This window comes from Gopherus evgoodei, unplaced genomic scaffold (assembly GCF_007399415.2).
Source record: "Gopherus evgoodei ecotype Sinaloan lineage unplaced genomic scaffold, rGopEvg1_v1.p scaffold_49_arrow_ctg1, whole genome shotgun sequence".
Classification (NCBI taxonomy): Eukaryota; Metazoa; Chordata; order Testudines; family Testudinidae; genus Gopherus; species Gopherus evgoodei.
In genome coordinates this window covers 608,171-627,998 of record NW_022060070.1, presented here as the reverse complement: position 1 = coordinate 627,998, position 19,828 = coordinate 608,171, and the positions used below count along the sequence as shown (strand labels likewise).

At 58.4% G+C, this 19,828-nt stretch overlaps 2 protein-coding genes across 4 annotated transcripts in view; both read left to right on the top strand.

Annotated features, from left to right (window-relative positions):
• Positions 1-4,587: 4,587 nt before the first annotated feature.
• DNHD1 (dynein heavy chain domain 1) overlaps positions 4,588-19,828 on the top strand; it is a 210,088-nt gene continuing 194,847 nt past the window's right edge. For all 3 annotated transcript variants that reach the window (XM_030546775.1, XM_030546778.1, XM_030546776.1), the window contains exons 1-5: positions 4,588-4,645; positions 14,106-14,178; positions 17,674-18,337; positions 18,847-19,026; positions 19,260-19,463. In XM_030546775.1, the coding sequence (XP_030402635.1) occupies positions 14,127-14,178; positions 17,674-18,337; positions 18,847-19,026; positions 19,260-19,463 (1,100 nt within the window). In that variant the 5' untranslated portion in view covers positions 4,588-4,645; positions 14,106-14,126. The remainder of the gene's footprint in view (positions 4,646-14,105; positions 14,179-17,673; positions 18,338-18,846; positions 19,027-19,259; positions 19,464-19,828) is intronic.
• Positions 5,173-13,242, top strand: LOC115643006 (vegetative cell wall protein gp1-like; the record flags this gene model as incomplete). The annotated part of the gene is made up of 2 exons (XM_030546755.1): positions 5,173-5,703; positions 13,141-13,242. Coding segments are annotated over 2 exons (633 nt in total), but the record flags the coding sequence as incomplete, so codon positions are not given.

Sequence of the window (19,828 nt, the reverse complement as noted above, 5' to 3'; positions counted from 1 at the left end):
GTCTTCCCTGGAGGAAGAGTGGGAGTCTTTAGGGGTCCAGAACATTGAAGGGTTCCTGGGGTGTAGCCCAATGCTGTGGATCTGTGACACTTCACACACTCCCCCAGCCACCACCCTGGGTTTGATGCCCTAGGTCTGCCTTCCCCCCGCACACACTTCTGGCATTTTGCTGGGTCTGCCTCCCCTCTCCCCCATGGGTACTGGGCTGCATGGGCTCCTCCTGCGTCACCCCCCGGGCACTTAGCTGGGTCTGCTTCTCCACTGTGGGAAGTGCTAGAGATGGGAGAGAGAATGCTGATGGGGGGTGTGACGGTGCTACCGTGGACTCACAGATCGTGCCCACTCATGGCCCGTGCAGTCTGTGGGGGGTGCCCCTTCCAGTGAGCCAGCCCTTCTGGGGGCTCCACTCTCTATCGGGGTCAGACCCCTCCACCTCCTGGAGCCGCACCTCTCTGAGCCTTAGCACGTCTGTGTCTCACCATGGGCCCCCTCAGGGAGTCCACGCGCTTTGGGTCCCCTGAGCCTCCTCACTCCTGAAGGGGTTGAGGCCCCCCGCCCTGTTCTGTAGCCCAGAGCGACTCTCAGCCAGCGTAAAACAGGAGGGTTTATTGAGCGTTGAACCCAGCACAAGAAACTCTGTCTGACCCTCAGGTCTGGCCTCCCTCAGCCCAGCACATCCCAGTCCCCCTGCAGCCAGGGGGGCTCTGCCTGCTCCCCATCTCCAGCCCAGAGCCCCCCTGCTTCCCAGCTGGGCATCTGATACCCCCGGCCCCAAGCCCCCTCTGTCCATTGGCTTCTCTCCAGGTAAACAGGGTCATAAACAGGAAGGCCTGGGTTTCCTCTCCACTCTTCTGTCCTCTGGCCCCGTCTGGCTAGAACTGGCTGATCAGGTCACTGGGGTCCTCTCTTCGCAGCCCATTGTCCTTCCACTGGCCAGAACCGGCTGGGTCTCCGGGTCACCAGTCGCTGGGGTCTCCATCCTCCTGGCCATCGGCTGGGGTCCCAAGTTCTGTCTCCGGTCCTCTGTACCAACATACTCCCTCTCCCCTCACCTCGTTAAACCAGTAACACCCGGGGACGCTGAGTCCCCCTCCCTCTGCATGCAACTCCCTGGAAAACACAGAAAAACCAAGAAAACCCCCCACTTCGTCACACTCACACTCAGAAGTCCAAATAATACAGGCCCTTAAAGTGCCCAGCCCCAGGCCTCTCTCCAGACACACACATCAGGCATGATGATTACTGAAAATCTTCTCTCATCAAATAAAAGAAAAGGTTCTTCCAATCCCAAAGGATCAGCAACACACCCAGGTCCAATGATAACTTAGATCTTACCCAGAATACACGCTACAGCCAATTCTTATTAACTAAGCTAAAATTTATTACAAAAGAAAAGAGTGTTGGTTAAAAGATCAATCTACAGACAGACTTGAATTCAATTCTTGAGGTTTAGATACATAGCAGAGGTGAGCTAGTTATCGAAAATCCTTTCAGATATAGTTCATAGGTTACAGTCCAATGTCCATATTCAGGGTGGCTCCAGTCAGGGACTGGGGATCTCAATCCTTGTGGCTTAAGGTTTCCCCCTCTTGAAACCCAGAGTAGATCTGAGATGAAGCAGGATCGTGTCCCAGGTTCTTATACATTTCCAGCAGCCTTTTGCCCTGAGAAAACAATAGGCTTAACTCCTTCTCCCAAACATCCTGCCAATTAGCACAGAGTAATTATTCATTAAACAGTTCAGATACAGGTTACCACAACCTTCAAAGAGACACATAGACAATAATACTATTTCACTCAAGTATCTTCATAAATGCTAATACTCCTTTTTTGATCTTTGAATTAAAACTATAGCAATAGACAAGACTTGTTTGCTGGCATCCCAAGCCCTGAGCAAACACCTCCCCTTCTACCTCTAACAATGCGGCTGCATTTCAAAGCTCTGTTCATTTACAGATTTTTCTAACCAGTTTCTAAAGTCCGGCTGTCAGGGAGTGTAGGGGAGTCTGGGCCCTGCACCCCCCACTTCCTGTGATTCTCTGTGACTCTCAGCCAGCCAGGAGAACAGAAAGTTTATTAGCCGATAGGAACACAGTTCCAAGACAGAGCTTGTAGGTACAACCAGGACCCCTCAGTCAGGTCCCTCTGGGGGGCAAGGAGCTTTGACCCCAGACTTGGGGTTTCCTGTCTCTTCCCACCCAGCCCAAACTGACACCAAAAACCCCTCCAGCCGGGTCTCTTTCTTTGTCCAGCTTCCTGGGCAAAGGTGTCAACTCCCCCTACCCCCCTGCCTGGCTCAGGTTACAGGCTCAGGTCCTGTCCCTCACCTAAAGTCCTCCCCTGCCCTCCCTTCCCCCATGCACAGTCCCTACTGCGTCACAGAGCCTGGGTCAGGTCAGCCTGTGAGTTAATTAACTCTTCTGGCCCTGTCATTCTTCAGTGAGATATTAGATCAGACTCATAACGTCACAGGGCAGGGGGACAGTCAGGGGACTTCTATTACTGCTCCTCTGTCCTGGGCACCCCGACTGGGGGCTCTGACCTCGCTCAGAGGGATGCCTGGCAGGACTCTGGGGCAGCATCTCCCCTCAGAGCACCTGTCCCAGGACAAGGACCCTGCACCGCTTCAGCACCTCCTGGGTCTGACCTGGGAGCGTTCAGCCCCTGATCACCCCGTGAGCTCCCCACAGCAAGTCCCCCTGGGTGGGACCCCTGGGGGAGCCTCACCCCCAAAGGGTCCTGCCCCCCACGTTGCAGCCAGCCATGACTCCCAGCCTGCGTGTGACACAGACGGGTTATTATCGTGGGGAGCCCAGCGTAGAATAGAGCTTGGCAGCACCGAGATCGGGGACGTTCGGCAAAGTCCATGGGGGGGCGAGAGCACTGGGCCCTCGCCCCTGAGTCCCCAACCAGGAGACTGACTCGCTTCCAGCTGCCCGGCCTCCATCACAGCCATTGCCGTCCTCCGTCCTTTGTCCCTTTCGGGGTCTAGCAGGTCACCTGGGCTGCACCAACCCGCCCCCCCCAGCTGCTCCTTGCAGAGGAGGGGACCCAGCCAGCAGCTGCCAGACTATGAGTGTCGGTTGTTCTCTGCAGCCCGTCAGCAGTTGCACCTGCTCTCTAGGGGTGTCTGCAACAATCACACCCCCTTGTCCGGTTGTCAGGGCCTCATGCAGTCTGTGGGGGGAATCCCCTTCAGTGCAACAGCCCTTCTCAGGGGTCCACTCTCTCTCAGGGTTGGGCCCCTCCACCTTTTGGAGATGCACCTCTCTGAGCCTTAGCATGTCTGTCTCTTGCCCCTCACTCTGGAGCACCAGGGCCTCCACCCCCAGAGGGAATAATGCCCTCCCCCACACACACTCTGTTCTCTAGCCCGGAGCGAATCTCAGCCAGCGTAAAACAGGAGGTTTATCGAGTGTTTGACCCCAGCACAGGAAACTCTCCAGCATCAGGCCTGGCCTCCCTCAGCCTAGCATATCCCAGTCCCCCTGCAGCCAGGGGGGCTCTGCCTGCTCCCCCTCTCCAGCCCCGAGCCCCCCTGCTTCCCAGCTGGGCATCTGATACCCCCGGCCCCAAGCCCCCTCTGTCCATTGGCTTCTCTCCAGGGCGCCTGGGCCCCCTCTCCCCTCTTCTGTCCTCTGGTCCCTCTGGCTGGAACCGGCTGGTCAGGTCACCGGGGTCCTCTCCCCACAGCCCATTGTCCTTCTACAGGCCAGAACCGGCTGGGTCTCCTGAGCTGGGTCTCCGGGTCCCCAGGTCCCCAGTCGCTGGGGTCTCCATCCTCCAGGCCATCGGCCGGGGTCCCGAGTTCCCGCTCCGGTCCTGTGTCCCAACAAACTCCCTCTCCTCTCACCTTGTTAAACCAGTCACACCCGGGGACACTGAGTCCCCTCCCCCGCACGCAGCCCCCCGGAAAACACAAGAAAATCTCCCACTTCATCCCCCCCCCCCCCTACTTGAGCAACACACAGAGCCCCTTGGGGAGTGGGAGGGGGCGGGGCCTTACTGGGGGGTGGGAGGTGGAGATTGTGGGGGCGGGGCCGCTCTGGGGGGCGGGAGGAGCCAGTCGGGGGAGGCGGGGCAGTCGGGGAGAGGGAGGGGGCTGGGCTGGGCTGGGGGCGGTTTGGGGGCGGAGCCATCGCAGGGGGCGGGGCCGCTCTGGATGTGGGAGGGGCCGGTTGCGGGAGGCGGGGCAGTCGGGGAGAGGGAGGGGGCGGGGCTGGGCTGCGGGCTGTTTGGGGGCGGGGCCATCCCAGGGGGCGGGGCCGCTCTGGATGTGGGAGGGGCCGGTTGCGGGAGGCGGGGCAGTCGGGGAGAGGGAGGGGCGGGACTGGGGGGCGGTTTGGGGGCGGGGCCATCCCAGGGGGCGGGGCCTCTCTGGAGGTGGGAGGGGCCGGTTGCGGGAGGCGGGGCAGTCGGGGAGAGGGAGGGGGCGGGCCTGGGGTGCGGGCGGTTAGGGGGCGGGGCCACCCCAGGGGGCGGGGCCGCTCTGGATGTGGGAGGGGCCGGTTGCGGGAGGCGGGGCAGTCGGGGAGAGGGAGGGGGCGGGGCTGTTCGGGGCGGGGCCAGCCCAGGGGGCGGGGCGAAGTCTCGCGGCCGCCGGACCGTTGCTGGTTCCCGCCCGTCGCAGCCCGTTGCGTCCTTGGTAACGGCCGGGGGGGGTCGGGTCCCCCCTCCCCCCACACCCCGTCCCCCGGGTCCCCCATTCCCCCCCCCACAGCTCGGGCCCGCCCCGCCCCTCCCCCCTCCCCTCACGGCTCGGGTCCCTGCTGGGTCCCCCCGCCCCTCCCCACCCCACACCCGCCCACACTGGGTCCCCCCCCCTGTCCGCACCCCACTTACTCCGCCCCTCCCCCTCCCCCACGGCCTGCCCCCCGCGTGCCCCTCTCATTCCAGTCCCCCCGCTTCATCCCTGCGCCTCAGGGTCCCCGCGGCCCGACTGCTCCCCCCCAGGGTCTGTCCCCCCCCCGAGCCCCCTGCCCTGCCCCCCCAGTGCCCCCTGCACCCGCCCCCTGCCCCTCCAGTGCCCCCATCACCTGCTGCCCCCCAGCTCCTCTTCACCCACCCCCTGCCCTGCCCCGACCCTTCACCCCCAGGGCTCTGTCCCCCCTAGTGCCCCTGCCCCAGCCCCTGCCCCTCCAGTGCCCCCATCACCTGCTGCCCCCCAGCTCCTCTTCACCCACCCCGCCCTGCCCCGACCCTTCAGCCCCCAGGTCTCTGTCCCCCCCAGTGCCCCCTGCACCCACCCCCTGCCCCTCCAGTGCCCCCATCACCTGCTGCCCCCCAGCTCCCTTCACCCACCCCCTGCCCTGCCCCGACCCTTCACCCCCAGGGCTCTGTCCCCCCCAGTGCCCCCTGCACCCACCCCCTGCCCCTCCAGTGCCCCCATCACCTGCTGCCCCCCAGCCCCCTTCACCCACCCCCTGCCCTGCCCCGACCCTTCAGCCCCCAGGTCTCTGTCCCCCCCAGTGCCCCCTGCACCCACCCCCTGCCCCTCCAGTGCCCCATCACCTGCTGCCCCCCCAGCTCCCTTCACCCACCCCCTGCCCTGCCCCGACCCTTCACCCCCAGGGCTCTGTCCCCCCTAGTGCCCCTGCCCCAGCCCCTGCCCCTCCAGTGCCCCCATCACCTGCTGCCCCCCAGCTCCCTTCACCCACCCCGCCCTGCCCCGACCCTTCACCCCCCAGGTCTCTGTCCCCCCCAGTGCCCCCTGCACCCACCCCCTGCCCCTCCAGTGCCCCCATCACCTGCTGCCCCCCAGCTCCCTTCACCCACCCCCTGCCCTGCCCCGACCCTTCACCCCCAGGGCTCTGTCCCCCCCTGTGCCCCCTGCACCCACCCCCTGCCCCTCCAGTGCCCCCATCACCTGCTGCCCCCCAGCCCCTCTTCACCCCCCCCTGCCCTGCCCCGACCCTTCAGCCCCCAGGTCTCTGTCCCCCCCAGTGCCCCCTGCACCCACCCCCTGCCCCTCCAGTGCCCCCATCACCTGCTGCCCCCCCAGCTCCTCTTCACCCCCCCCTGCCCTGCCCCGACCCTTCAGCCCCCAGGGCTCTGTCCCCCCCAAGTGCCCCCTGCACCCAGCCCCTGCCCCTCCAGTGCCCCCAGCACCTGCTGCCCCCCAGCTCCTCTTCACCCCCCCCGCCCTGCCCCGACCCTTCAGCCCCCAGGGCTCTGTCCCCCCTGTGCCCCTGCCCCAGCCCCTGCCCCTCCAGTGCCCCCAGCACCTGCTGCCCCCCAGCTCCTCTTCACCCCCCCCGCCCTGCCCCGACCCTTCAGCCCCCAGGGCTCTGTCCCCCCCAGTGCCCCCTGCACCCACCCCCTGCCCCTCCAGTGCCCCCAGCACCTGCTGCCCCCCCAGCTCCTCTTCACCCCCCCCTGCCCTGCCCCGACCCTTCAGCCCCCAGGGCTCTGTCCCCCCCTGTGCCCCTGCCCCAGCCCCCTGCCCCTCCAGTGCCCCCAGCACCTGCTGCCCCCCAGCTCCTCTTCACCCCCCCCCCGCCCTGCCCCGACCCTTCAGCCCCCAGGGCTCTGTCCCCCCCAGTGCCCCCTGCACCCACCCCCTGCCCCTCCAGTGCCCCCAGCACCTGCTGCCCCCCAGCTCCTCTTCACCCCCCCCGCCCTGCCCCGACCCTTCAGCCCCCAGGGCTCTGTCCCCCCCAGTGCCCCCTGCACCCACCCCCTGCCCCTCCAGTGCCCCCAGCACCTGCTGCCCCCCAGCTCCTCTTCACCCCCCCCGCCCTGCCCCGACCCTTCAGCCCCCAGGGCTCTGTCCCCCCCAGTGCCCCCTGCACCCACCCCCTGCCCCTCCAGTGCCCCCAGCACCTGCTGCCCCCCAGCTCCCTTCACCCACCCCCTGCCCCAACCCTTCACCCCCAGGGCTCTGTCCCCCCTGTGCCCCTGCCCCAGCCCCTGCCCCTCCAGTGCCCCCATCACCTGCTGCCCCCCAGCTCCCTTCACCCACCCCCTGCCCTGCCCCGACCCTTCAGCCCCCAGGGCTCTGTCCCCCCCAGTGCCCCCTGCACCCACCCCCTGCCCCTCCAGTGCCCCCATCACCTGCTGCCCCCCAGCTCCCTTCACCCACCCCCTGCCCCAACCCTTCACCCCCAGGGCTCTGTCCCCCCTGTGCCCCTGCCCCAGCCCCTGCCCCTCCAGTGCCCCCATCACCTGCTGCCCCCCCAGCTCCCTTCACCCACCCCCTGCCCTGCCCCAACCCTTCACCCCCCAGGGCTCTGTCCCCCCCGTGCCCCTGCACCCACCCCCTGCCCCTGCCCCTCCAGTGCCCCCAGCACCTGCTGCCCCCCATCTCCTCTTCACCCCCCCCGCCCTGCCCCGACCCTTCAGCCCCCAGGGCTCTGTCCCCCCCCACTTCCCCCTGCCCCCATCTCCTGCCTCTCCAGCCCACAGTGCCCCCTGCACCCACCCCCTGCCCCTCCAGTGCCCCCAGCACCTACCGTCCCCCAGCTCCTCATTACCCACCCCCTGCAATGCCCCAACCCTTCAGACCCCCAGCTCCTCATTACCCACCCCCTGCCATGCCGCGACCCTTCAGACCCCCAGCTCCTCATTACCCACCCCCTGCCATGCCCCGACCCTTCAGCCCCCCAGCTCCTCATTACCCACCTCCTGCCATGCCGCGACCCTTCAGCCCCCCAGCTCCTCATTACCCACCCCCTGCCATGCCCCAACGCTTCAGCCCCCCAGCTCCTCATTACCCACCCCCTGCCATGCCCCAACCCTTCAGACCCCCAGCTCCTCATTACCCACCCTCTGCCATGCCCCGACCCTTCAGCCCCCAGCTCCTCATTACCCACCCCCTGCCATGCCCCAACCCTTCAGTCCCCCAGCTCCTCATTACCCACCCCCTGCCATGCCCCGACCCTTCAGACCCCCAGCTCCTCATTACCCACCCCCTGCCATCCCGCAACCCTTCAGACCCCCAGCTCCTCATTACCCACCCCTGCCATGCCCCAACCCTTCAGCCCCCCAGCTCCTCATTACCCACCCCCTGCCATGCCCCAACCCTTCAGCCCCCCATCTCCCCATTACCCAACCCCTGTCCTACCCAACCCATGCCCCGACCCTTCAGCCCCCAGGGCTCTCCTCCCTCCTCCAGTGCCCCCATCAGTGCCCACTCCCCAACTCTCAGCACCCCTGCTCTGTCCCCTCCGCCAGTGCCCCCAGCACCTACTCCATGCCCCTCCAGCCTCTAGTGCTCTGAGTCCTTCCCCAGGGCCCCCATCACCTACCATCCCCCATCCCCTGCTCCTCCAGCCCCCAGTGCTCTGTCCCCTTCCCCAGTGCCCCCTGCACCTACTGCCCCCCATCCCCTGCCCCTCCAGCCCCCAGTGCTCTGTCCCCTTTCACCTGCTGCCCCCCAGCTCCCCTTCACCCGCCACTTGCCCTGCCCTACCAGCGCCCAGTGCTGTGTCCCCTCCCCTACTGCCCCCCATCACCTATCCTCCCACCTCTCAGTGCCCAAACACTTACCCCTCCACTCATCTACACTTCATCCCACTACCCAGCATCTCCAGTTCCCCCATCACCTACCTCTGTGCCTCATCACCTACCACCCCTCCACCATCTACTCCCCCTGCCCCATCACCCACACTGTAAGGGACCAGTGCGAAGGCAGTTTGGCCTGGTGGTCACAGCTGGGCTGGGCTGGGGTCTATACGTCAGGGATGATAGCCAGTGAGCAGAAGTCAGCTAGAGCTGGGTTCAGTAAGCAAGAGTCAGCTTGGATCAGAGACCAGGCCAAGGTGAAGTCTGGAGTCAGGCTCTGCAAACCTGGGTTCTAGTCCACCAGTCTTTAATTGTCCCTTTTCTTCAGGGGCACGCTTCCTCTGAATGGGCACTGGGCTTGGTTTATCCAGGTGGTCCAGATGAAACCTTTTTACCAGGTCAGGGCATGGACATGGGCAGTGAGTTCCCAGGAGTGTTGTTCAGTCCTCCCAATTGTTTAGGGAGTACAGTCTCCTTCTCTGCAATATAGAGTCAAGGACAGAGTGGACCATATATTCCTCATCTTTAGAAAAGAGAAGACTGAGAGGGGACATGATAGCAGTTTTCAGGTATCTAAAAGGGTGTCATCAGGAGGAGGGAGAAAACTTGTTCACCTTAGCCTCCAATGATAGAACAAGAAGCAATGGGCTTAAACTGCAGCAAGGGAGGTTTAGGTTGGACATTAGGAAAAAGTTCCTAACTGTCAGGGTGGTTAAACATTGGAATAAACTGCCTAGGGAGATTGTGGAATCTCCATCGCTGGAGATATTTAAGAGTAGGTTAGATAAATGTCTATCAGGGATGGTCTAGACAGTATTTGGTCCTGCCATGAGGGCAGGGGACTGGACTCAATGACCTCTCGAGGTCCCTTCCAGCCCTACAATCTATGAATCTATGAATGCCTTTGGAGATGGACTGACAGGGGTGGCTGTTGGGATCGATCAGGAAAAGGGTCCTATGTGTTAGGTTTCAGGAGGGATAAGTGGAAAAATGACTAAGATCGAGGGAGCTGCAATTTGAAGGTGACAGGGTTGATTTGCTAACCTATCCAGAAGGGTCCAAGGAACTGGTGGTCTAGCATGTGAACTGGCCTGTTTGTATGAAGACGTGTTGCTGCAAATCAGACTTTTTGACCCACTGTGAAAGCTGGGTCTTCCTGGTGTGGATAGTCTGCGTACCACTTAAATTCCATTTTTGTGTCTTCGAGGTGGTGCTTAAGCTCCTCATGGATATGATAAATTTATTGGATCCAGTTGGAAGCGGCTGGATTCGGGGAGGCTGCTGGCAAGGCCAAGTGGAACCTGTGATTTTCATAGAAGGTGCTCTGCCCTGTGCAGGCCTAGTTAGCGTTGGACGATAACTGGTTCTCCCTTCTTTCTCTGCTGAGTTATCTTGATGGTACTTGACAAAGCACCTTAGGTATTGCTCTAGTACTTGGTTCACCCTCTCTGTCTGCCCATTTGTGTGTCGGGTGGTATGTGGAGAAGATAAAAGCATGAATGTCCATTAGCTGAAGTGCTTCACACCAGAAGCAAGAGACAAACGGCAGGCCTCGGTCTGAGGTGATATGATCCAAACGCCCATGAAGGTAGACCACATGAACCACTAAGAGTCAAGCTGTTTTTTCGGCAGAGGGCAGGCTGTTACAGGGGATGAAGTGCACTGTTTTGGTCAGTTGGTCTATAACAATTAAAGCTACTATGTGGCCATCAGAGTCAGGGAGTTCCACTATGAAGTTGATACTGACTGAGGCCCATGGTATAGATGGGGTCTCCAGGAGTACAAGGGTGCCGAGGAGCTTAACAGGAGGCATCTTGGTCCGCACACACAGGTCACAAGAGTCAACGTAGTCCTGGACTTTAGCTTGCGTATGGGGCCACCAGAAGAAACTGGAAGCTGTGTGGAAAGTCTTAAGGAGGCCAAAATGGCCTCCCCATGGAGTGTCATGGCAGAGATGGAGCACTTCTAGCCAGGGGAATGTGTGTGTGCCTATTGAGGTAGGTGATCCCATCCTGTGTGGAGCATTGCATTTTAGTTCTGCCTCTTGTTTGCGCAGACTGTTCTGTCATCTCCTGGAATAATGGATTGCCCCACAAAGCAGATCAGATTAGATCAAGCAGGTCTTGGTGGATTTTGGCACAAAGGAAGTTCTCAGGTTTTGGTTAGGCTCTTCGCCCTCTTGGTATTGACTTTCCTGTTCCTGGTTCCTGAGTGATAGGTGATGATGAAATCAAACTGAGAGAAGAATAACGCCCACCTGAGGTGTCTTTGGTTCAAGGCTCAAACCTGAGGCAGATATTCAGAAAAGACTGGCACTGGGTGTTTGGGTCCCTTGAGGAGATGGTGCCGTTCTTCAAAGGCTGATTTAATTGCAGGTAGCTCCTTATCTAATATCTCCTCATTCTGTTTGGCAGAGTTGAGTTTTCCGGAGTGGTAGGCACAGGGGTGCAACACTTGCTTTGGACCATGCCTCTCAGAGAGTATGATCCCAATGGCTACACTGGAGGCATCAGCTTCCACTGTAAATGCTTGAGCTGGGTCTGGGTGTGCTAGATGGAAGTGGTGGTGAAAGCAGCTCTGAGCTGTTTGAAAGCATGATGAGCTTCAGATGTCCAAACAAATTTGACAGCCTTGTGGAGAAGGGGGCTGTTTTCCCTGAGAAGTATGAATGAACTGTCAGTAAAAATTTGTGTAGCCCAGGATGAGGGGACCTGAACACTACTCAACTGCAGATGGCCTCCACCTTCTGGGGGTCCATCTTGATGCTGTCTGAGGAAAGAATGTAACCCAAGAATTCTGTAGGGGACTGGTCAAAGGTACATTTTTCCAGTTGCATGAACAGGCCATGCTTTTGTATCCTTTCCAGGATGGAACAAATGTGGTAACCATGCTGCTTGGGATTATCTGAAAATGCAAGTATGTCATCGAGGTAAATGACTGCATGCTGATCCAGGGTGTCTCTAAATACATCATTCACAAAGTGTTGAAAGATCATGGGAATGCTGGTCAGCCTGAATGGTATTACTAGATATTGAAAGTGCCTGTAATGAGTTCAAAAGGCAGGCTTCCATTTGTCTCCTACCCTGATGTGCTCTAGGTTGTAGGCACGCTGAAGGTCCAGGTGGTGACAACTCTGGCAGTCTGCACACAATCACGTAACTCAGAGATTAAGGACAGGGGATACTAGTTTCAGACCATCACCTGGTTTAGGGCCCAATAGTCTACACAAAGGCATAATGTTCCACCCATTTTTTTAACGGAAAGGACTGGAGCCCCTGCTGAGGAGGTGGAGCACTGAGTGAAGCCCTTGGCCAGGTTTTCCTGGATGTACACACACAGCACTGTCAGTTCTGGCTTAGACATTGCATGAATCTGTCCGTAAGGGACCTTTGCCACAGGTTGCTAGTCTATGGGGCAGTCGTAGTCCTGGTGTGGAGGTAGCGTGTCTGAATTCTCTTGAGGGCTGGGGATACTTCTGGAGAATAAGGTCATGGTGATGCCCTGGCTGACTCCCCTATATGGCCTTGTCTCACTCGTTTCCCGATTCCTTGTGGGTCAGGGTATGTGACGAACAAGAGATGAAGGCATGTCTGGGCACTCTGCAATAAAAGCATAACGTTATGTGCTATCGCTGTTCCTTTTCTTCCAGGGTCAAGGGTTGATGGCACAGATCAACCTGCCTCAGTTAACAGTTGGTCCTGGGGTTTTTGATGTAGAGTGTGGGTGAAGCTGTGACAGGGTCCCCCTCCTCTCTTTGTTTCGCTCATGCAGCCATTTATTGATGTGGAGAGAGAGGTCAATGAAAGCATCCAAGTGGGTTGGGGTCTCAACGTGGGCTAGCTCATTCTTTACTTCTTCACTAAGTCCAGGCCGAAAATGATTCGGTTGGGCTGCCTTGTTCCACTCACTCTCAAAACTGGGTGAGTGGGCAACAAAATGGCAGATGAAATTCAATGTTGATAAATGCAAAGTAATGCACATTGGAAAACACAATCCCAACTATACCTATAAAATGATGGGGTCTATATTAGCTGTTACCACTCAATAAAGAGATCTTGGAGTCGTTGTGAATAGTTCTCTGAAAACATCCAATCAATGTGCAGTGGCAGTCAACCACAGTGGGGACTTTGAGGAAGGGGTTGGAATGGGGGCGGAAGGGGGTGAAGTCAGGGCGGGGCTGGGGGCAGAGCCGGGTTGAACATTCCCCTGAGCATGCCATGTTCCCACTCCTTCCCCTCCCTCCCAGCATGCCGTCAAACAGCTGTTTGGCGGCGGCAAAGTGGGAAGCTCTGTGAGGTAGGTGGCAGAGCAGGGATGTGGGGAGGAGGTGGGGGGGGAGCTTGGCTGCCGGTGGGTGCAGAGCACCCACTAATTTTTCCCTGTGGGTGCTCCAGCCTTGGAGCACCCACGGAGCTGGCACCTATGCCTGGCATTGGCCACTGTCGGTAGACAGGACAGTAGGCTAGGTGGACCTTTGGTCTGACCCAGCATGGCCATTCTTATGTTCCCATCCAAACATTTGGGTAGTGGTACTATGGGGCTCTGTTCAAAAGGCAGTGGCCCAACCCAAGCCTGGACTACAGCATTTTCTTTCTGAGACCATGCTAGCTGCTCGTGATGTGTCTGATTTTCTGCTAGGAGCTGCACCAGTTGGGACCACAGCAGATGGTTCTCGGTTTGGAGTTGTGCAACCTGCTCCTGGAGATCCAGTACTCCATGGGGTCCAGTGGGCAATGGTAGACCCACCCCTTCCATAACCCTGTTATGGGGCTGCTGCAGAGGGGGTCGGGAGGGGTCTGGGCAAACTGTAAGACTAAGACATAGGTGGTCTGGCTCAGCAGTCACAGCTGGGCTCAGATGGGATGATAGTGAGTGGGAGTCAGAGGAATCGCTAGAGCTGGGTTCAGTAAGCAAGAGTCAGGGTCAGAGTCAGGCTGGGGTTGGAGACCAGAAAGCAGAGCTAGTACCAGGCTGAAGTCAGGAGGCAAGAGTCAGGGTCATTGTTGGACTGGGATCAGACACTGGCGATCAGGAGACAAGGTGAAGTCTGGAGTCGCAGCAGGCCCAAAGTCTGTGTGGTTGCCCAAACAACTTTCTGGGGCACCCTCCAGGGTTAAATAGGGTCCTTGGCCAATCAAAAGGTTGTGGGGGTCACTCTGCATCCCTTGGGCAGTACTTCATGTGGTGCCTGGTCTCCAAAGTGTTCTGCATGGCCTCTTGGTGACACTGTGGGAATGTCAGCCGTCCCAGGCTCTGCAGACCTAGTTCTAGTCCGTGGATGCTTATGTGCACCACTGGGGCCCCCATCACCTACTCCCCCCTCACATCCCTCCCAGTGCCCCCTGCACATCCTCCACCTCTCCCATTGTCCCCCATGGCACTGTCTGACCACTACCCTCCGCCTCTTCCTCACCCAATGGCACAACTTAACATCCTCTAACCCCATTCTGTCCCATGACACAGCTTGCCCCCTCTGATCTCATCTTACCCCCCCGAGAACAGACTGCCTGTGATCTTATCCTCCCGGCACAACCTGCCCCTATTTTGCCCCTTCCCCTGTGCTACCATGGCACCTAGACTGACCAGGCCTTTGTCTTTAGCAGCTTTGTGTGCACAGAGATACCATGCAGTCTTCCCCGACTCACCCCAGTCTGTTCCCTGCTGCTGCTGACCGAGGTAAGGAGCCTTAGGGTATGTCTACATCTAAAATTTTGCAGCGCTGGTTGTTACAGCTGTATTTGTACAGCTGTATAGGGTCAGCGCTGCAGAGTGGCCACACTTACAGCAACCAGCGCTGCAAGTGGTGTTAGATGTGGCCACACTGCAGCGCTGTTGGGCGGCTTCAAGGGGGGTTCGGGGAACGCGAGAGCAAACCGGGGAAGGAGACCAGCTTCGCCGCGGTTTGCTCTCGCGTTCCCCGAACCCCCCTGCAAACCGCAGGGAAGGAGACCTGCTTGCACGGAGGTTCGGGGAACGCGAGAGCAAACCGGGGAAGGAGACCAGCTTTGCCGTGGTTTGCTCTCGCGTTCCCCGAACCCCCCTGCAAACCGCAGGGAAGGAGACCTGCTTGCACGGAGGTTTGGGGAACGCGAGAGCAAACCGGGGAAGGAGACCAGCTTTGCCGCGGTTTGCTCTCGCGTTCCCCGAACCACTCTGCAAACCGCAGGGAAGGAGACCTGCTTGTTCGGGGAACACAAGAGCAAACCAGGGAAGGAGACCAGCTTCGCCGCGGTTTGCTCTCGCGTTCCCCGAACCACCCTGCAAACTCTAGAGAAGGAGACCTGCTTGCTCGGGGGTTCCGGGAACACGAGAGCAAACCGAGGAAGGAGACCAGCTTCGCCGCGGTTTTCTCTCGCGTTCCCCGAACCACCCTGCAAACCGCAGGGAAGGAGACCTGCTTGCTCGGGGTTCGGGGAACGCGAGAGCAAACCGGGGAAGGAGACCAGCTTGATTACCAGAGGCTTCCTCAGGTATGCTGGGATACCTGCTTATTCCACGGACGTCAAGAAAAGCGCTGGTAAGTGTCTACACTTGATTACCAGCGCTGGATCACCAGCGCTGGATCCTCTACACCCGAGACAAAACGGGAGTACGGCCAGCGCTGCAAACAGGGAGTTGCAGCGCTGGTGATGCCCTGCAGATGTGTACACCTCCTAAGTTGCAGCGCTGTAACCCCCTCACCAGCGCTGCAACTTTGTGATGTAGACAAGCCCTTAATCTCTGCTGCCATAACCAGGGGGAGAACAGAGACTCAGAGGGAGAGCTCTTTCCTCACAGTCAGCACTGACCCCCTTGCCCCAGGGTTGCTCTGGAGGTTGTTGTGCTACAGGTGAGGTCAGAAGTGAATTTGGGGGCATCTTCTCTGTTCTAGTGCCAACTCCTCAACAGCTTATTGTGATGGGATCTCCGGGGTGCAGCTTGGGACTGTGGGACCGCTGTGCTCCCTTAACTCTCCAGCCTGGGCTGTCTCTCACAAAGCTTTGCTAGTGGCAAGCAGCAAAGCCCTCCAAACCCTATTATCACTCAGCACGACAGCATGTAGAGCCCCACACCCAGCTAGATTGCATGAATGCTCCCAGAGCCACTCATGAATCACACAGAGAAAGGCACCAGCCAAATCCCCCCAGCTCCCAGCACTGTACATCAGGAATATATCGTCTTGTCTTGAGCAGTGCAAATACATTAATTGGTTCTCCACTTCATCAATGGAAAGTGGATATACACCTGCCTTTGTAAATCTGAGCAAATTTACCACACACTTCAGGCAAACTCACTCATAAAGATAAACTGTAAAACAAACTTATTCACTACAAAAGGTAGATTTTAAGTGATTTGAAGTGCTAGGCAAAAAGTCAGACTTAGTTAACAAAATAAAATAAGTGTAACGCCGACAGACCCTGGTTGTCGGAGGGTGGGATCGAACCTGGGACCTCTGGAGCTAAATGCACAAGCCTCTACTGCATGAGGTAAAACCATATGGACTTGGTGCACTAGAGGGGACAAAGTACCACACCCAGGAGGTATGTAGGTTATATAAGCACGCAGTCTAAACTCTCACCCTGTTAGACTGGGCAGCATCTAGAGCAGGGGTCAGCAACCTTTCAGAAGTGCTGTGCCGAGTCGTCATTTATTCACTCTGATTGAAGGTTTTGTGTGCCAGTAATGCATTTTAACGTTTTTAGAAGGTCTCTTTCTATAAGTCTATACTATATAACTAAACTATTGTTGCATGTAAAGTAAATAAGGTTTTTTAAATGTTTAAGAAGCTTCATTTAAAATTAAATTAAAATGCAGAGCCCCCCGGACCAATGGCCAGGAAAATCAGCCCGCGTGCTGCCTTTGGCATGCGTGCCATAGTTTGCAGTTTTTCTCACCCCACTGGCAGTTCATAGTATACAGGTTTCACCATTGAAACCTGGGCCAGTCTCCTCTGCTGGAGTCTTCAGTCTTCTGAGTGTCCTTGTTGCTTGCAGCGTAGGTGGGGGCAGGAGAAAGGCCAATCATGGGGCCCCTGCGTTCTATTTTATATCCTTAGTCCGTGTGCTTGGAGAAAACAAGTCAGGCATGTCTAGTGGGCATTTCTGAGTCAGAAGGTGAAGCAATACCCCGCTGTGTCTCCTGTGAGTCAGTCATTGAATTGTAACTCCTCTGCTGGACAATGGCTGGTGATGTCTGTTCAACACTCACCCGGGTGTTTGTTACCTCCCTTATCATTGCTTCACTCTCTGGAGAGCTAGTATCAGGGTGCCTCCCAAACCCACAGCATATTTTGGTGACAACCATACAACGTAATTCTCAAAATTTTATGTGTGCGCATGATACACATATTTAGATGGAACAGTGGGTTTCTGCAGATCATAACCTTTCCCTGGATATCTCACATGGCATACTTTATATGCAATATCACAATTATATATAGATGAGGAATATGGGGTTTACAGGGCACTCTCCTGAAGTATAGTGTCACACTCATTCCTTGCTTTGCCCAGCATGGGGGTGTGTAGGAATCATCCTCAAACATGCATAGTCTACTGAGGACCATTGTGCCAGCCAGAGTGACCGCAGGGTCACACTAGGCATTATGTACTGAAGTTCCCCCATCTGGCTCAATCCTGCAAATCCACAAATCTCGGAGGCAGCCCTAGGTAGGGTCAAGGCATCCACCCCTTTCCACGTGAGCATGGTATACTGGGGTATTTTTGTCCATCCTGGTAACATGGCTGAAGAGCACGCAACTCTGCTTGTGAGTATAATGAGCATCTGAATGAAGGCCAGATCCGTAAGACAATGACATTCTGCACAAAGTCAAACCGCTTTATGCTCAGGATTTGGTGCTGACAGCGCATAAGGAACACCACTAGCCTTTCACCAGGTCTTCAGCAGCACAGAATCCCCAGCAGACCATAGACTAGTTGTCACTCAGCTCTCACTGCATTTTCCAACTCCTTGCAAGCCGAAAGTCCTCCAATAGTACCGTGTGCAGCTCGTATCCGAGGATCCTGTTGAAGCCGTGAAACACAGATAGGCCACCAAGGATCACATATGTGGAAGGGAATCTGGCCCTGCAGTACAGTGCAGTTGGATGTGGGCAGCACAGGGGGCACCCTCAGCCTTGGGCTGAGCACTTGCTCACTTCTCCTGGTCCTAGCTCGTGACTCTGTCTCTTTGCAGGTGGCAGAGAGCCCAGGAGCTCCCAGCCAGCAGAGCATGGCTGGGCCTGGGGTGTCCGCCAGCGCCTTGCTGCCCAGCTCCAAGAGACAGGCAGGCCTGACCCCCAGCACTTGGATGCGCTCGTGGCAGAGCTGGTGGTTGTGTTTGCGACGGTGCTGCAGAGGAGCAGCCGAAGTGCCTGGCTGCACCTGCTGGATGTCCTGCAGCTCCTCAGCCCGTTCCGGGAGCATCTGCGTTGCCGGAAGGAGCTGCTGCCCTACCTGGAGAGCCTCTGTCACCAGTACCACCGCAGTCAGGCCCTCGTGTCTGACCTAGATGTCCTGGGAGCCATGGGCCAGGCCTTCCCCAGGGACCACTCGGAGCTGTGTGCCCATCTACTTTCTGCAGGCTGTAGGGATCCAGTGCCCCCAGCCAATCTGCTCCCTGTTGGCTCAGAGCCAGCCTTCGCAGGGCAGCCCTGCCCCTTTGTCCTAGAGCAGGAGGTCGAAGAACCAGCAGCCGTGTGCCAGCCAGGCCCAGTGTCTTTGCAGGAGCTGCAGAGATGTGTGGGTCTGGTGGGCATGGAGCTGGCTCAGGGTGAGACCCAGTGGAAAGGCAGCCTGGGCCTCATGTCCCTCGCCCTTGGCACAGAGGTGCCTGTGAAGTATTGCTGTACCAAGCTGAGGTAAGGGCTTCCTTCACCAAATCCTGGCACCAGGCTCCAATGTCCTCCCCCAGGGCATGGGCTGCTCTCGTGGGCCCCACAGAGTCCAGGGATCACACACACTCCCACTTCCCCAGGGCCACAGGGACGCTGGACTGTACTTCTCTGAGCTCACTGTGACTGGAGAGCCTGCCAAATGGTGGTGGGAACTGTGAGCCAGGACGTCTGGGTTCTGTTTTCAGCTCTGGGAGGGGACTAGGGGCTCGGGAGTCCGCTCAGGGGAACTGGGCAGCCAGGAGTCCCAGATGTTTTTTCTAGTCCTCACTGTATGGGGGTCTAAAGGTACAGACCCCCCCCCAGGGAGTGAGTGTCTCTCCAGGACAGTGAATGTGCAAACCCTAGGCAAGCTGAGTGTGGCATCCCAGCTGGCCTCCTCCCTCCCCCCGCCTGCACCCTGGAGAGGGAGCTGGCTTTGGACATGGGGTGACCTCTGCCCTGGAGCTCTCACAGTCATCCTGTCTTCACTGCAGGCTCCTGCCAGACCCAGGCCGAGAGGCTGCTGCACCCGCCCCACAGGTGGTGGAAGGAGAGCAGGGCTTCTCCTGGCAGTCCCTGACGGGGCTCCAGGCTGCTGAGATTTTTGTGAGAAACAGGCACTTGGGGAAAATCAACTTTGTCTACCTCAACATTGCCCCCAACAGGCACTTCAGGTAACTGCACCCCAAACTCACCCCCTCCTGCACCCACACTGCCCCTGCCAGGCACTTCCCTAGTACTGTGTTAGCTCTGGGATGTCAGGCCTGGTGCCCCCAGTGGTGCTGCAGGGCTCAGTTCCTTGCTGGATTCCCCATGGCAGGGGCAGGAGTATGTGTGGATGGGTGGAGCAGCCAGGTCCTGCTTAGTCTTTCCATGTAGGGCCTTGTATTTTCCTTTCTCCATACAGGCCCTACGACCTAGTTGTGGTTCCTAAACGCCAGGCCAACTCCCAGCACTATGTCTTCTCCCCCTTTGGGGTGCTGCATGTGCATCCTGAAGAAGGTGCTGAGGCCCTGACACTTGGAGAGTGGCACCGAGAGGCCACACTGTGGCAGCTACTCCAGTGCATCCCATTCTTCAGGCACTGCCTCGTCCGCAAAGCCTTTGTCCGGTGAGTGGTGGGTGCCCCTTGCTGAAGGGCACTGTAGAGGAACCTATGAGGGATCCCAACCTCCACACTGTGCTCAGAGGATGGGGCCTGGGGGCCTGAGCCCTGGATGCAGGGGGCCTATATTGCATGTGTTGGGGCAGGACCTGAGGTATTAGGTTGGCTGACCCCCATTAGCAGCATACAGGATCTGCACTTGACGGTTCTGGCTGCAGGCACATGGGCTGGAGCCCAGGGATGTGGGCAAGGTGGGACCAATAGCAGCAGGTTGGCATGGAGCCCCTTGTTGATGTGCAGTGTCTCTCACCTCCCTGAGCTAACCCCTCCTCTCAGCACGGCACAGCTCCTAGTTTCACCCTCCTTCGCCC